Source organism: Lactuca saligna, chromosome 4 (assembly GCF_052625555.1).
Source record: "Lactuca saligna cultivar CGN05327 chromosome 4, ASM5262555v1, whole genome shotgun sequence".
NCBI classification, from domain to species: Eukaryota; Viridiplantae; Streptophyta; class Magnoliopsida; order Asterales; family Asteraceae; genus Lactuca; species Lactuca saligna.
Window position 1 is genome coordinate 105,138,848 of NC_136420.1, and position 17,037 is coordinate 105,155,884.

Sequence of the window (17,037 nt, forward strand, 5' to 3'; positions counted from 1 at the left end):
AAAGAAATCAAACGACTAGATGTTTTTGCTATTCTTTTTCTATTGATGATTTCACCGGTGAATGCATACGCTTGGCCCAACATTGGATTTGTTTGAAAACAATACAACCAAGGTGGCGTTCAGTGTATTTATGTACACAAAGGTACTCCTAAATAATACACTTGATTTAGAGAACTGATATACTATAGCGTGATGAAATTTGTCTAAATTCATATAAAATTCACTAGTTCAACGACTGGATGTTTTTGCACTTCTTTCCAACTTCTTCACAAAACAGAAAAAAGGCACATGACAATAGTTATTCTTACATTACAAAGCTGCAGTAAGGTTTTGGGAAATGTCATATTCAGCAATAATATACTGTTTAGTAAATGGAAGATTCTTGAGGGGGTTTGCAACATTGTGTACAAAAAAGCCACAAAAAGATCAAAAGCACTCAACCAAAAGGTTTTAATTTCATAAAGCATCATCATATCACCTCATAATAATAGAACACAAGACAAAATCTTTAAAAACAGAAACAGAGTTTTCAGATAATAACCAAAACAAAAACTGAATCCTTTCTACTCAACTTCACTTAAGCTTGGTTCTTCTTGGTTCTAGGTGCCAACTGAGTCTCAGGCTGCAACATCCACAAATTATTCATAATTAGCCAAAAGAAAAACCGAACAAGAAAAAACCATCCACATCAAAAATAGTGAGTAAAAAGACCAGACAGCCCACCTCCTTTTTAACAGGCTCCTCTTTCTCAGACAAGGTCAATTCAATATGGCAAGGAGAAGACATGTAAGCTGAAAAGGAAACACACGTTTCCATTATCATTCATTCACGCAATATATATAACCCCAAAATACTCTAATAAACGCAAAAAAAAGAAAAAAGGTGAAGGCGAAGGCGAAGGTGGGTGACTTACGGTTGATTCTTCCATGAGCACGGTATGTCCGACGCCTCTGTTTTTGGGCTTGGTTGACCTGGATATGGGAGATGTGAAGAGCATCGACATCCAATCCTTTCACCTAAAACCAGTTTGTAAACAGAATAAAAGTTTATAGGTTAGAATTTAAGAAAAGATTATGTAAAGATGGATGTTGATGAACTGTTAGAGATTGTTTACCTCTGCATTACTCTCGGCGTTCTTTAGAAGATCGAGAATGAACTTTGCAGATTTAGCAGGCCAACGTCCTTGTCCATTGGAATGACGATTCTTGGCTTGTGCAGTTCGTCCAACTCCACGGCAAAAACGAGTGAATGGAATCGCTTGTTTATGGACCAAAACATCCTCCAAGTATCTCTTCGCCTTCAACAAAGGCAGCTTTCGGATAGCATGTGCTGTTTCACGAGTGTTCTGAAACATTACATTACAACATGTGTATCAGTGAATAAGATGATGAAAAAAAAAGCTAATTAGGTTAACAATCCTAATAAGTATACGATTACAGTAAAATTTCATTGGTTAAAGTTGATCAAATCACGTTGTGTTGAGGAAATGAAGGAAATGTTACCTTGAAATGGCACCTGAGATCAGATCCCCTGGCCTTGCAAGCTGATGAATATAATCAACAAAACCACAATCTAATTAGTGTATGTATAGACACCTAAAATCAAAATTTGAGTTCTTAAAATCTATTGAAACTACGAATCTAAAGTAGTGGATAGGTTTTATTTTCCAGAATCAAAACATAACTCAAAGACTTACATTTGGTGGGGTTTTCTGGTTCCTTCGAGTACTTCACCTGAGATCATAGCCGACAATAAGAAATTAGCACATCGATATAGAAAAACTCGATCGTAAGAGATGTGTATAGGTGCGCCGGTGCCTGTGAACGCATGGTTTCAGTAAAACAGGCGGCGAAAACTTACCATTGCTGCGGCTGCTGGCGTCGCCGATAAAAATTTAGTGTGTTCTGCGAAGGCCACCCCGAGAAAGAATCTAATGGAGGGTCTAGGGTTTCTAACTATAACGCGTTCTATGTCCTCCTGATTTGGGTTGGGCTGTATACATCCTGGCCCAATTAGTTTTTCTATTCGACTTTTTAACCATTCACATAGCACTATTTTTTGGTGATAAAAATTGTAACATTTAGAATTTATGGCTAAACTTATTGTAACTAAAGCTATTAATTTATAATGTAAAGTTAATGTTTTATTAATAAGGAGTTATCTCATTTGAATATCTCGAAAATACGAGCAGCGTACAAGTATATTACACCTGAGTATCTCGAGATGATATTAGGTTCCAAGTATCAAGAGATTATACATATTTTATATGTGGATGGGGTGATGAAAAAGCATGTAAGAGGAGACCACAACGCACCACCAAGGCTTAGGGTGAAGGGAGTCCTTCCCTTAGGCACATCAATGCCATATCAATTTTTTTTCTCTTTATCTCTCTTTCATATTTCCTAACCTAAAACACAAAACATATGGAAACTCATTCTTCCAACCCATTAAACTCACTCAATTTTTAATTTTAAAATAAATACACACTGATTAAAATTATTCAAAATTAATTAACAAAAACATTAAAAACATAGAAAACCAATTCACAAACTAATTAAAAACTAATTAAAGATCAAGGGTCGGAGCTTACTTGGAAAGGGTCGGAGCTTACTTGGGAACCGGAGCGTGAGATGCATGAGCAGCATCCGGAGTTGTTTTCAGAGTGAGACTTTGAGGGCGAAATCTGATTCTAGTGGGAGAGAATTGTAACATCCGGATTCCCAGATATATTATTATTCATTTAATTTTTGGAGTTTGTGGAGGAACTCGGCGAGTTGGAGCCAAGACTCGCCGAGTAGGGACGCGAATATTCATTCTATTTCATGACCGGACTCGGCGAGTCCATTCGTGGACTCGGTGAGTCCACGCTGTTTAGTGAAGCCCTAATTTCCAGGGCTTGGGACCTATTTAAAGGCCCTTATGGCCATCCATTGTGGCTACTACCCCCATAGAGAGAGTCTCAGATCGTTTGAGAAGCAAGGAGTGACCATTGTTGATCTTTGTGGTGTCATTTAGCAAGAAGAAGGAGGTTCTAGCCAAGGGAAAGCAAAGGAGGTTGATATTCTAAGGACTAAAAGCTAAGATCATTCATTTGAGGTATTATTTCGACTCTTCTTCTGTTTTGGGAAGGATATGTGGTTTTAGGGTTTCTTGTACCCTTGACTAAGTTGATTTGGGGTCCAAATAGTCCCTTCTGGAGATGAGGATTTGTACCTGGACCCATAGAGGTCCAAAGAGCCTTATTCTTCAAGCTTTATGCAGAACAATGGAAGTCATGACCTTGGGTTAAGGTATTTGGGACAAAATCATCAGTTGATGCTTATTGGTTGAGTTATAAGCATCAAGATTCAGACTTTACGTGACATTTATGCTTGGGAAGGCCAGATCTATGGATTAGGGGCACAGATCTAACCACAGGAGATTAATAGAGTTTGTGCATGGCATGAACTCGCCGAGTTGTTCTTGGGACTCGACGAGTAGGGTTAAGGTCCACGCAGATCACTCAGTGAATAGACTTGCCGAGTTAGGGATAACTCAGTGAGTCAGAAGGGGGTTAAAAGACTAGAGTTCAAGGCGGTACTCGCCGAGCTGTTCTTGAGACTCGGTGAGTTGAGTCGGGGTAGCCCCGCGATTCATGACAGGTGTGACTCACCGAGCATAGGATAGGACTCGACGTACCAAGCGGGACAGAGAGTTAGTGGACATGTGTGTACTCACCGAGTCATCGGAGTGCACTCGGCGAGTTGGGTCAAAGTTGACCATTGACTTTTGTTGACTATTAGGGTTTGGTCAACAATAAGGTCCTTGAGTCAAGAGGGGGGTAAAATAGTCTTTTACCCTTCTGAGGATGACAATAGAGAGTCGAGTCTAGCCTCGAGTGTTATGTTTATGAGGGTATTTACTTTGTATGACTAGACGGAGGCTAGGCAATACTTCCACCGAGTTAGAGATTTACGAGACGTCTGAGGTGAGTATTCTCACTATGCCTTACCCGATGGGGTAATTGTATGTGACCGAAGGGTCTTATGTGTATGATGTATATGCAATGTAAGTTATATGTGATATGTTATGTGATGTAAGCATGATGTGGGCCGGAAGGTCAAAATGATACGGACCGGAAGGTCAACTGAGTTTGGGATGGAAATCCCCTGAGACACTTGGATCGGAAGGTCCTATGGCCTAGAAAGGCGTATGTGATATATGTGGTATTTTGGGGAACTCACTAAGCATTTATGCTTATAGTGTTATGTGTTATGTGTTTCAGGTACTAGCGATGATCGCGGGAAGGCGCCAACATGACTCGTACACACGCACACTGGAGTTTAAATATTTTGATCTTGGGGTTTTGTATTGATACAATGTTTTTATTTATGAATGCAAACTATATTTCATGGTTTTTCAAAAGTGAAAAATTGTTCAAATTTTTACGGTGTTACAACGGAGGGAATACCGCCCCTCCCCCCAACTCGTTGCATCTCGTCCTTTGGTTCTCGTGGCCACCGAAACGAAATGAAACGCATAAAAACTTACCGTTGTGAATTATGACCATTTGCAAACGTTCTGCATTCAAACAAAAAAAATTACCTTTTTACCTATATATACACACACACACACACACATACTCATTTTTTAACATTCTCTCTATATTTTTATAAACTTTCTTACTCAAAAAATGGAGCAAACCCCCTCCCCCCGTCATCAAACCCAAACACAATCTCGCCTCTCAGATTTGCGGATTATGAAGGTTATTTCAACCTTTTATCGTCTCAAGGCTCATCGCAAATCCCATACCAAGGCGCCGCTTTCAATCTCGCTGCACCGCCACTACAGTTTTCTAACTCACCTTACCTTCAACAAAATCAACTTGGTCAAAACCCAAATTTACAGCAAAATCTTTTCCCTACTTTTGCTTCGATGCAACAAACAAGCAACCAACCATCACCTACGACACAACAATCGGTTGAAGTGGAAGCGAGAGGTGGTAGGAGAGGGAAAGGGAAAGTAAAATCGAAAGGGAAATCGATAGCGGTAGAAAAAGAAAATGCAGACTTTTCACAATGGTGGATACCGGAGGAGGAATACACTTTGACGGCGGCTTGATGTACTACTTTAAAAAACGATCTTCGCGGAAATGGAATGAAAAAATGAGCTTATTGGGGGACGGTGCTCGACAAGTTTCATGCTATTTTAAAGAAAAATCCGTATCGCAACAATGACATGTTGAGCAGCAAATGAGGTCAAATAACTAAGCGGTGCAACAAATTCAACGATATTTACAACCGACTTGAGGCGCAACAACAAAGCGGAACCAACGGCTTCGATCTGTTCAAACCTGCTAAGGAACAATATCGGGTTGAAATGGGTCATGTTTTCGACTTTGAAAAATCATGGGAATTGTTGTGAGCATATCCAAAGTGGAATAAAACTCCTACATCGTCGGAGGTTCAATCCAAAAGGTCTCACAGTTCTAGTTCGGTCGACGTGTCGGACGCACGGACTAACATCGACCTTAACGCCGACACCGATGAGATCCCGGATGATATCCAAGAGATATCCCCACCACGACGACCGCCCGGACGCGACAAAGCAAGGCGCGCTGCAAGACATGCGGAGGAGGTGGAGACGAGAGCAAAAGAGGTGGCGGAAATGAGAGCGAAATTCGACGAGCATAATTTATTAATTAAAGAAAAATGAGTTGAAATGTCGTCATTTGGAGTTCCTGGAAAGGCAGACACGGAAGAAGCATGAGCAAAAAGAAAGGGAACTAATGACACATCAGTTGTCAAATTCTTCGGACGAACGAGAAGGGTTTGACACCTGTTGATCCAGCGGTGCTACAAGCGATGAATGAACAAATTATGAAGAAATATTTGGGTTAATTATGATTGTTATATGATTTTAGTAGTAATTTGAATGATATTTTAGTTATAATATTAGGTTTCAAATCATGTTTTTTTAATTGTAATCGTAATTTTATATTTTAAATATTATGTCTTTTTTTGTTTTTAAAATTTTATGTTTTATAAAAAATATATTCATGTTAGTGATTAAAAAAATGCAAAAAGAAAAAAAAAACGAAAAAGAAAAAAAAAAGTGAAAAATAAAATAAAAAAGAAAACATATTTATTTTCAAAAAGTTGGTGTTGCATCTTGTTGCCCATTTCCCCACTTTGTGTTATAACACCATTTGTTTTTATTTATGCGGCATGTGAAGTGGCACAACTTGGTGTTGCACCTTGTTGCCCACACCCAATGCCCTAAGGCACTTGTCACACATTACACACTAAACTCATTACATATATTACATCTTTACAACAATGCACACATACTATCCGTTGTATGCAGATATAGCACGTATCAATGTTGTAAGTATTTATCCATATATTTTGCACCGTGTCATCAAGATCATTATCTTTATTCGAAAAAAACACATACGTTGTCAAAAGTCTTGGTACCGTTTCATAAAGCATGTATTGTTCCATGCCTTATAAATAGCCTAGGTGTACGATGCACATGAGAGGATACACAAACCCTAGTACCCTTACATTGATTCTCAGACACATTCTCCTATGAAATACTAACTTCAGTGTTTTCTCGGGTCTCCAACCGAGATTGTTTAATGTGATACCGAAGCCAAGATCAAAGTTACGTTCTAGCTCCATACTTTTTTTTTTTGCACAACTGAATGATTATATATTAACACGTTAACAAAATGCCAACAAAAGGATTACAAATGAATATACATGATAAGGTTTAGAAGCCACTCAACCCAAGGTTCCTATTCCTATACACAAACCAAAAAAATGAATGCTCTCTTATCAAATCCTTCAAAGCATCCCTTTTCAAACTATTATCATAAAAAATGGTACCATTCTAAAGTTCCAAATAACCAACCACATAGTAATTACAATCATCGTCAATGCCAGACATCTAGAAACAGGCAGGCGAATAGTATCAATCCATTACACAACATCAAACACCGCTGTAAAATTCAAAATATTTAGATCACACCACTTTCCTAAAAAAAAACATTTAAAGTTGAGGCTAAATCACAAGAAATAAAAATGGGAACTCTTTACAACGTAAAAAGCATGAAGAGCAAAGAACTGAAGGCTTATCGATACATTTGGCTTCCAAATTAATACAAGATGGGAGTTTATTCGAACCATTATAGTATCATACTTTCATTTTTTTTTTTTTTCTAATTAAACATTTTACTTTAAAAATCTACCCAATTATAGCTATGTCATGTCATCCAAAATTCCAAATACATAACCATTATCACTACTATTAATGTACATTCTCATTTCTTGCATATAAAACCGTTTTCACACAAACCAACAAACATCTAAAATGCAATAAAGAAACAAACATCAACATAAAGAGAGTATTACATTTTCACTTGCTACATACTAAAAACCTAATTCCTTCAATAACAGATCTACATGTACAACTACTAATCTTAACCTCAAAGTCATGGAGCTTAACTCAACCAGTTGCAGACCTCAACCGCATAATCAGTTCATCCTGCCAATAATTAAAGATTATAAAAATATATATATATTTTGAATTCAATAATGCAAAAAAGTTACTACTTGCCTTCTTTCCTTTTAGGGAAAGTCCTCTTTCCTTTAAGAGTGCACGGATTCTCTCTACAGTTAAACTTTGAAGATTTTCAGGTACATTTGAATGTGACCTTGATCCCTCTATACATCAATCATATCAATATCATGTGCGAAAATCTTCAATTAGATATATGAAGAGTGGGACCCACACAACTATATAGTGAGCTCACCTGGCTGAGAACCATGTTGACCATTGGAAGCACCTCTTTTTGTTGTTGCCCTTCCATCCACACCTCTTTCTAAACCCCTAAATAGGACAAAGGAAGAGCAAAAGACAACAAAAATACAAAATACTCAAACATTAAAAACAATAAAAGAAGAAGATGAAGAAGAAGAATTCTATACCGCTTTCTTGAGCTTTCTTTTCCAGTTGCACCTTTTGCACTTGATTCAGCCTTTTGTTGTTGCTTAAGCAAAAGAGATCTAATGAGTATGTTCATTTGATCTGTCTTTATTAACTGGTTTTCTGGATACAGAAAAGAAATCTTTATCAAATGTCATTAAATGATGACGAATAGAATAATATTCAATAACACTGAGAAGTTGTGCTAATATCATCAATTAATTTACATGTTGTAAGGATAAACTTTTGGAAAATACCTGGAGGTGATGTATCATGATCAGTGATATAGACACGCATTCCACCCTGTATAGATGCATTTGAATGTTAACATGAACTCATGGAAAAAAAAAAAAAAAAGGGACAGATGATGATACCAAAAAATAGTATATTACATTCCATGTTTGGGCATACTGTTAACACCAAATTTGATAATATTGAATGTTGTTATCTCTTGATGGATTAGTAATCTTCATGTTCTGGCAATGCAGATCCTGAATCTAATTTTCTTTTTCATGTTCATCAAGAAACTGACGCTAGGTTACTAATTGATAGAAAGAATCTTGAGTGAGAAGACCAAACAATTTATATAGTTTGCATTTCTTGGAATATGCAAATATGCGATCTCACTAGCATATCAAACCCTAATGACATGAGAGAATTGTACGAATTACAATCAGCCAGATATATGCGAATGCAAGAACTTAACAAGCATATGAACTTTAAAAAATTTAAGAACTTGATAAGAAACGTCTAAAGTGTATGGGAAAATGAGTAAACAACTACAATCATAACAGTCGATTCTGATCAGAACACACTCGATTACATTTTGAGGAGTTCGTGTGCCCTACAATTATTTATTCTCTTCTAATCGAGTTTAACACTAATGAACAATCAGTGAAATTGCTACAATCGGGAATCGCATCAATCATAAACACCAAAACCAACGATGAACAATTAAAAATCCAGGGTTTAGAGAGACTTACCAAATTGGAAGAAACGACAGTGGATGAGAAAAGGCCTTTGGAGGGAAGATCAGCAAGGAGCTTGAATGCCCCTTTAGGGTTCTTCGACGGTGTTGCAGAAGCATCCATAGTGCCTAACAAAATCCCTTTTACAAAGTATTTGAAGAAGCAAATATACTAAGGTCGACGGTGGGAAAAGTTTATGGGGAGAGAAGGGGAAGTGAAGCAAATCCGCGTCAATTTGTAAGAGCAAAATACACGTTTGGGGTGTTTGGGAGGTAAAAGAATTTTTTGGAAAAGTTATAAAAAGTTATGTTTCCTAACTTTTCTAAAAAATTATTTTTCCTTCTATCTCAAATTTAAAAGTCACTTTTAAAATATATTATCAAACATTTTTTGTCATTTATCTTTTCCAAAAAGAACTTTTACTCTTTCAAAAGATAAACCAAACACTCCCTTATTATGGTGCAAATTGTTCAAAAAATAATTTGTCTAGAAAAAAATAATTTTGATATATTTTTGGAGATAAATTTCGAAAATCTGAAGTTTGGTCCTTAATTTACAAAAAACCTCATGGATCTCCCTGTGGTTTCAAAACTTTTAACATTTGGTCCTTCTGTCTAACTTCGTCAGCTTTCTACCGTTAAGTTAGAGGTATTTTCGTCATTTCAACACCCAGGGACCATTTATGAAGTTTTTTTTTGAAAAAAAAAGAAAATAAATAAATTTAAAGGGGTCCCACCCATCTCTCTCTCATTTACAATTCCACACGATAGCAACACCTTCCGCCATAAAACCACCACTGCCATCACCTCCTTCCCCACCGGAAACCACAACCCAATCACCTATCTTCCATCCCGTTTAATCACTCAAACCCACCCTCAAATACCACCACTTACTGCCTTCCATTTACGTTTTTCTACTGCCCTTCCCCTTTTCCTTACTACCGAGAAACACCACCACCCCGAAGGGTGGTGGTGTTGTTGTTGTAACCACTGAGAATCGTGTGCTGCCGGATAGAAGAGATATGAGGCAGCCAGAGTCGTCGCTACCCCCACCGTCACCCTCCTTCCATCGCCGACCCACTCCATTGTCGTCATCGATATTGAAAGCCCGGCCACCACCATTTTGCTGCCACTGTGAGTAAATTGGTCACCACCACTTTTGTTATTTTAGTCGATTGTTTCCCTTGTTCGTAAGTTAGCCGAGATCGAAGGAACAAATGGGCTTCTCTGAAGCACTATGTTCCTTACTCCATTCCTGTCTTCCCTTCTTCATTTGAACTGTGCTTTTCTTGATTCCAATTCCATCCAACGAAACACTCAATTCACCTAATACTTTTTTGTTTTCAGATCCAACCTTCTCCATTTTAACAATCTCCATTTGAAGCTACCTTTCATTCTGCTATCCCAAACAGAACCCATCACCACCCCATTTTTTGATGAACTCGTTGACACCCTTTTTCTATCCGAATCCATACTTTCTCCCTTTATCAAACTAAAATATTATTTTGTTGTTGGAGGCTTTGAGACGAAGAAATGACAATTGGTTTGGTGAACGTTGCTCTAATATGACGATGAAGCATTGGGATCCCTTTTTTTATGAGAGAGAGAGAGATGGGTAGGACCCCTTAATTTTTTTTTCTTTTTTTTTTTAACCTCATAAATGGTCCCTAGGTGTTGAAATGACGAAAATACCCCTCACTTAATGGTAGATAGCTGACGGAATTAGGCGGAAGGGCCAAATGTTAAAAGTTTTGAAACCACAGGGACGATCCGTGAGATTTTTGCAAATTAGGGACCAAACTTCAGATTTTCAGAAACCACAGAGACTATTTTTGAAGTTTTGTCATTTTCGGGCAAATGTCGTAAAAGTCTTTAAATTTGTAATTTTTTTATCGGTTTTGCTCAAATTCGTTTTTATATTCATTAATGTCTCGTATTTGTTTATAACTTTTCACTGGATTCCCTCACATCAGACGATTACCAAGGTTAGGTGGATGCCACTTAACCTCATTAATCCGATTTGGAAACCAAGAAACCACACACATCTCCATTATAAGTCTTCGTCCCCAAGAGTTAGTCACGCACATTCTCCCTTTTTCAACAATAAAATTACAACTTCCTGAGCAAGATCTAGCTTCAATGGTGGTTCAAGAAGGAGGAACAAGAAGATAATTACATACGGTTGTGGTGATGTTTGTGGTATCTCGGTCTCACGAACACCAAATAACACAGGAAATGTTTTTTGAGGATGCCATAATTATCATGTAAAAACCTAATTATTTTTTGTATTTGGGACTGCCTATAGAGGAATCTATGTCATTTCTTCCATATTTTTTGTTTGTTGTAGATGGAAGGAGGCGACTGTGATTTTTCAAATGAGTTAATAAAGAAGTAGGGGGAAAAGGGATATGTGTCACACACAGCAGATCAAGACATTGGTATAAGTAATCATAGGGTTGTAATGATGATGGTAGTAATAATGGTTATTAAGATGTAATTTGCATGTATTTGTAATTTGTTAAGGGTAATGCATGACGGGTAATGAAGACTTTTTCATGTATCAACAATGTATTAAGGGTAATCAATAATTGTTACTTCTTTGTAATGTATTAATGGTAATCGATTCCTATTTCTTGTATTTGTTGCAATTGTTTGCCAAACAATGTTACTTACATGTTAATGGTAAGGGTATTAAGGGTAAAGTACAATGGTTAAATGAGAACATTTACAATGAAAGTAGATTTTACAAGTAATGCAATGCTATGATAAATTGTAGAAATGAAATGTATGGTTATTTAATTATTGCATTAATGAAAGTACATTTTGCTCTAATGGTAACATTCACAATGAAAGTACATTGCAAAAATGGAATTTTAGGTTATGCAATTAGTGCTCTAATGAAACTATAATGCTTAAATAGTAACATTCACAATGAAAATGTAACGCCTAAAATTCAGGTATTCGTTTTAACCCTTGAGTTATGTTAAATTTGCAAGTATAGTCCCTGATGGCAAATTCGTAAATCCGAAGTTCTCCGAAGTACATAGGGCGTACTACGAAGCACCTTAAAACGTTGCATGTATGCAGGTACCCAGGGCGTACGCAGCCAAGGTGTAAATCCTAAATTTTGGGATTTAGATCCTATTTAAATTCATTTTTGGCCTCATGTACCTTATTATTCCCGACCTCCCTCCTCCTTTCGAAACCCTAAAGAGTGTTTGTGCATTTTGAAACTTGTTGAGCCATTTTTGGTGTCATTTAGAGCTTTTAGAGTAGAAGGAAGAGCATTGAAGTGGTGGTGTTTAACTCAAGGCTTTGGATCCAACATCTTGTCCCCTTGTGCACCTTGTGGAGGTAAAAAGTTTCAAAATTGATGTAGAAATCTCATGGATCTAGCTTTTGCTCAAGTTGGTTTCTTTTTGGTCCCTAACTTGGTCTTTGTGAGTAGAAGGTACTCTAAGGCCTTTGAGTTGTCCTTTTAGATGTTTTAAGGGGTGTTAAGTCATAAAGTTGGGTTCTTGGTCACTAGTTTCCCTCCATGCAAGTGCTAGATGGTCTTAATGGGTTAAGAGACTAGGGTGTAACATCCCAAAAATCATGACCAAAATTTCATTTTTAATTATTAAATAAACCATAGTTATCAAAATCATTACATCCAAAAACATGATTCATGATATCAAATCAGAGTATCATATCAAAAGACATGTCAGGATATCAGAGTAAAACATAAGGCTAAACATAATGGTGTGTGCACTGCAGTCATCCCGAACTCTTCCCTTTGCTACCGGAAGTACGAAACCAAAACTGAAAATTGTAAGCACGAAGCTTAGTGAGTCTCCCCAAACTACCACATAATATACACATAATCACATAATAACATATCATGGGCCTTGCCCGCTTCATCGAGCCCCACCCAACATCGGACAATGTCCAACATCGGGCCCCGTCCGACATCAGACCGAAATTCGGCATAGGGCCCCGCCCGACATCGAGCAAAGCTACAACTCCGTCTTGTCATCACCTTCATTCAAGGATTGAGAGATAGCTACCGTTCCCATAACATTATTGCCTTCTAATATATAGATCTCTCCACGATTTATCTTCCATTTCATTATAACAAGAGAACCTTTGGTCACTTTAACCCAATCACCTTCACCAGCATACCTTATCCCATTCTTAGCTAAATGTGCCAAAAGAAATTAAATTCTTCCAAACTTCTAGAACCTACCAACAATCTTACTTCCTGACCATGCCTTCATGCATCTTAATCTGCACAGAGCCACTACCTTTGATACTGCTCACCCAATCATCACCCATCTTGACTGAGCCATCCCACTCTTTGAGGGAGTCCAACTAGTCACGATTATATGTCATGTGATAGGATGCTATAGAATCCAAAACCTAAGCATCGACAGAACTTAATGTACTAACAGTCAGTACATCACCATCGTCCCCTTCATTTGAACTTTCTTGAAACACCGCAGCAATGTTAATGCTGCTTGATTCACTATGGAACTTCCCATTCTTCAGTTGTTGACAATTTTGATTGAAGTGTCCATTTTCCTTATAGTTATAACAGTTTGCGTTCGATGAACCTTTAGACTTCGATTTTGAATGTGATCTCCCTCTGTTTCCCCTTTCCTCTCTTCTATCCTTCCTCTCATTGCGAACAAATCGGAACCAGACATTTCCTCTCCAACTAAAAAATTTCTTTTCATTTCCTTGGACATTAGAGAGTCCTTCACATCATTCATAGTGATCGTTGTCCTACCATAGAACATGGTATCAATGAAATTATCATATGCGTTTGGAAAAGAACATAAGAGAATGAGCGCATGGTCCTCATCTTCAATCTTCACATCAACCCCTTATAAATCCAAGATGATGGGATTGAAGTTATCTATATGGTCTTTCACTACTTTCAAACTTTCTGAGAGTGTATAACCTTTTCTTCTGCTACAACCTATCTGTAAGTGAGTTAATCTGGTACTTGTCAAAAAGTTTATCCTAGAGCCGAGAAGTAGTTGTTTGATCCACGACCTCTCTCAATACTTCACCTGTTAAGCTCAACAGAATGGCACTATGTGCCTTTGTTAGAATGACCACCTTTTTTTTTCAGCTACCATGTCTTTAGGCAATGTTGCTTCTCCGTCCAGTGTCGCTGCACATCCTTGTTGAACCAGAATATCCTTCATCTTCACCTTCCACAATGTGAATTCATATGAACCATTGAATTTCTCCAAACAAAACTTGTGAGTAGACATCTTCAATCACAAGAATACAAACCGCAACTCTGATAGCACTTATTAGGAAGAAAAAGCGAATAACAAGCAAAACTATAAGCACACAAGACACATTATTTATGTGGTTCGGTCAAGGTAACATACGTCCATGGGCAGGAGGGGGTATTCTTTATTTTAGAGCTCTCAAACAGAGGTTACAAGTATAATTACATAGAGATTCACCTATCACTCTAGAATTCAAGATACAAAATGACCTAGCATGCACCCATTTTTATACTTGAGGGATTAGACCTAAAACCCTAATGGGCCAAGCTTATTGGCCCATAGGCCCATACATGGTGTCAACCAATCACAATCCGCCATGTAACATCTTTTGGAACATTATTCCATGTCATACAACCCATTGAATCAACAACACACATGATAGAGCACCTTGTGCCATAGTGGATCATCACGATGCACAAGTAGCGCATCATGAACACCAGTGGCCCAACATCCATCATAGTGGCACAACATGTTGTAATCCCCGAGCAATACGAACTTCTGAGCATCATGGAACAAGCTTGAGCGTCATAGAGGACTTCATATCATACTTGGTTCATCAGGGACCAAGATAGTCCATCTTACGCCATGATGGCACAACAAATGTATGGTTGGCACAACAGGCTTCAAGTGTGGTGCAAGAGCTTCTAGGTTGGAGAAACATCACCATCTTAGCACAACAAGAACATGCATGGCGCAACAATTCCATGCTTGGTACAACAACATACCCCATGACGCAAGAGGGAGTAGCTTGGCGCAAGAAGGAATTCCCTTGGCGTAAAAGCATCCTTCTTGGCCCAAACCTTTATCAGATGGCGCAATAAGTTCCTTTGTTGTTCCATATCACTCTCGAAGTACTCCAAACCTCTTCCAGGTGCTCAAAGCACCCTTTTATATGATTCGTTCCTTTGGCACTTGATCTATTCCTTTTCAGGCGATCCATTCCCTTCTTAGATGATCCGTTCCTTTGTCACGTGCTCCATGAACCCCAAGTTCTCCATTGAGTAGTGCCCCAAATTAAATGCTCCATGAACATGACCCAAAGTGCTCTATGAGAATGCTCCAAATGCCCAAGTCACATTTAACAATTCTTGTATTTTGTTTTGCATGTTTACTTTTAGAGTATTAAGTTATTCAAAATGTTATAGTCGGTCATACTTTTGGAGTAAGTAATGGTTTAAGACTATCATGGAGTATTATTAAATTGCTCAAAGTGATTGGACATGGTATGTGGATTGTTTCTATACTTATGAGTGCTTACATAGGGATTTTAAATATTAGTTAAACCTGCTCTTAGACTATTACTTCATGGATTTAGTCACGAGTAATCCTAAGACTATAATATCTTCTATTCTTCAAACAGAGATATATAAGTTATAGTTTACGACTATGTTGTGCATTAATATTACATTAACGTGTTTGTAACTGGGTGTTATAAATGTAGTTCTGTGTATAGCATGATGAGTAAAGGGTGTGATTATATGGTCAATGTTTATTTGTCCCATTTGCCTATTAAAGGAAAACTGATATCTTCTGGCCCCTTGGTAATTTGATGTTGACATTATAGTACTGAGATCAATTAGGACTAAATTGATATGTTTAATTCGTAGTCTAATAAGGTCGTCATAAATCAAAAATCGAGAAACAAAATCTTGGAGTATGAGATTGATTTGTATCCATTTCTCGTGTCCATATGATATCTTGAAGAACGAAGAAATAGTTGATCACTTATCTTAGGGCCAATGCCTAATATGATTCAGAGTCCGATAGTGGCTTTGGAAAGCACACTTTGTTGTTTATTCAAGGGTCATACTTGCAATTGTAGTTGAAGACTTATCCAAGTGAGAGATTGTTGGATTAGATGTCTAAGGTCATAAATAAACCGATATAACCTTATGGAGTAAAAGCAAATACATTTTTGGGTTGCCCTCAAGAACTAGAAATAAGTAGAAACAATTTTAGGTGAGTGAGAAAATAAATTGTTAATTTATTATTTGGTTAATAATTTAATTAGAAATAGTTTAGAACTAATTTAGCCAACCATAATTAATTATAAATTAATTTTGGATTAATTATAATTACTTAAAGGTACAAGGGTTGAGTTACAATTGTTCAATAACAAGGAAGACAATTATAGAACTTTTCTAGCTTGGGCGGTTTCTATGAGGTTCCAACAGGGTTCTGAAAGCCTTCCATAGCTGATAAGGATAACCACATTGAATTACATAAAATTGGAATATCTTATTATTAAAATTAACATTTATCTTGGTGATCAACCAACTATAAATAGGACCCTAACTCTTGGCATTTTCAGCCTAACCTATTAAGAAGAAGAATCCAAAAATTCTCCTTCTCAATCCTCACTCATTTTCGTTCCTAGCATTTTAGGGTTTTGGGTGTGAGCTATTAGAGACATCTACACTATTGGTGCTAGCTTTCCAAAGAAGACTTGAGGATCAAGGAGTGTTAAATACGATTATAACACAAGGTATGTATTCCAATCCATGCGATTTTCGATTATACCTAGGTAAGTTTAAAGTTTTCATACTATGTTGCTATTTTGAGAAAAGTCATAGATTTCTAGGTTGCATGTGCTTATAAAATGGTTTTATAATTTCTCTGCTTAATTTATTTGTTTTGTAACCTAGAAAACCCATTGAAAACTGTAAGGATGAGATTTTCAAAAAAAAAAATATTCATTTTTCAACAACCAAATTTATGTAAAAATATTCTCAAAAGTATTCAACAATAGTTATCAAAACATAACATATCCCAAGATCACAAAAATCAAATCCTTTCTCTAATGTGTATGGGTCA

General features: G+C 37.2%; 2 protein-coding genes across 2 annotated transcripts; both read right to left on the bottom strand.

Annotated features, from left to right (window-relative positions):
- Positions 1 to 436: 436 nt before the first annotated feature.
- LOC145042571 (large ribosomal subunit protein uL22y-like) lies at positions 437 to 1,991 on the bottom strand. The gene is made up of 7 exons (XM_078991021.1): positions 1,861 to 1,991; positions 1,697 to 1,733; positions 1,503 to 1,543; positions 1,115 to 1,345; positions 914 to 1,016; positions 724 to 791; positions 437 to 622 (listed from the first exon to the last, which is right to left on the bottom strand). Exons 1-7 carry the CDS (start codon positions 1,861 to 1,863, stop codon positions 578 to 580), a joined length of 528 nt encoding a protein of 175 aa, XP_078847147.1. The 5' UTR covers positions 1,864 to 1,991; the 3' UTR covers positions 437 to 577.
- A 5,294-nt stretch (positions 1,992 to 7,285) lies between these two features.
- On the bottom strand, positions 7,286 to 9,173 carry LOC145042572 (protein LOWER TEMPERATURE 1-like). Its single transcript, XM_078991022.1, has 6 exons — positions 8,952 to 9,173; positions 8,226 to 8,271; positions 7,971 to 8,091; positions 7,796 to 7,872; positions 7,600 to 7,706; positions 7,286 to 7,527 (listed from the first exon to the last, which is right to left on the bottom strand). The coding sequence occupies exons 1-6, from the start codon at positions 9,057 to 9,059 to the stop codon at positions 7,489 to 7,491; spliced, it is 498 nt and encodes a 165-aa protein (XP_078847148.1). The 5' UTR covers positions 9,060 to 9,173; the 3' UTR covers positions 7,286 to 7,488.
- Positions 9,174 to 17,037: the final 7,864 nt, after the last annotated feature.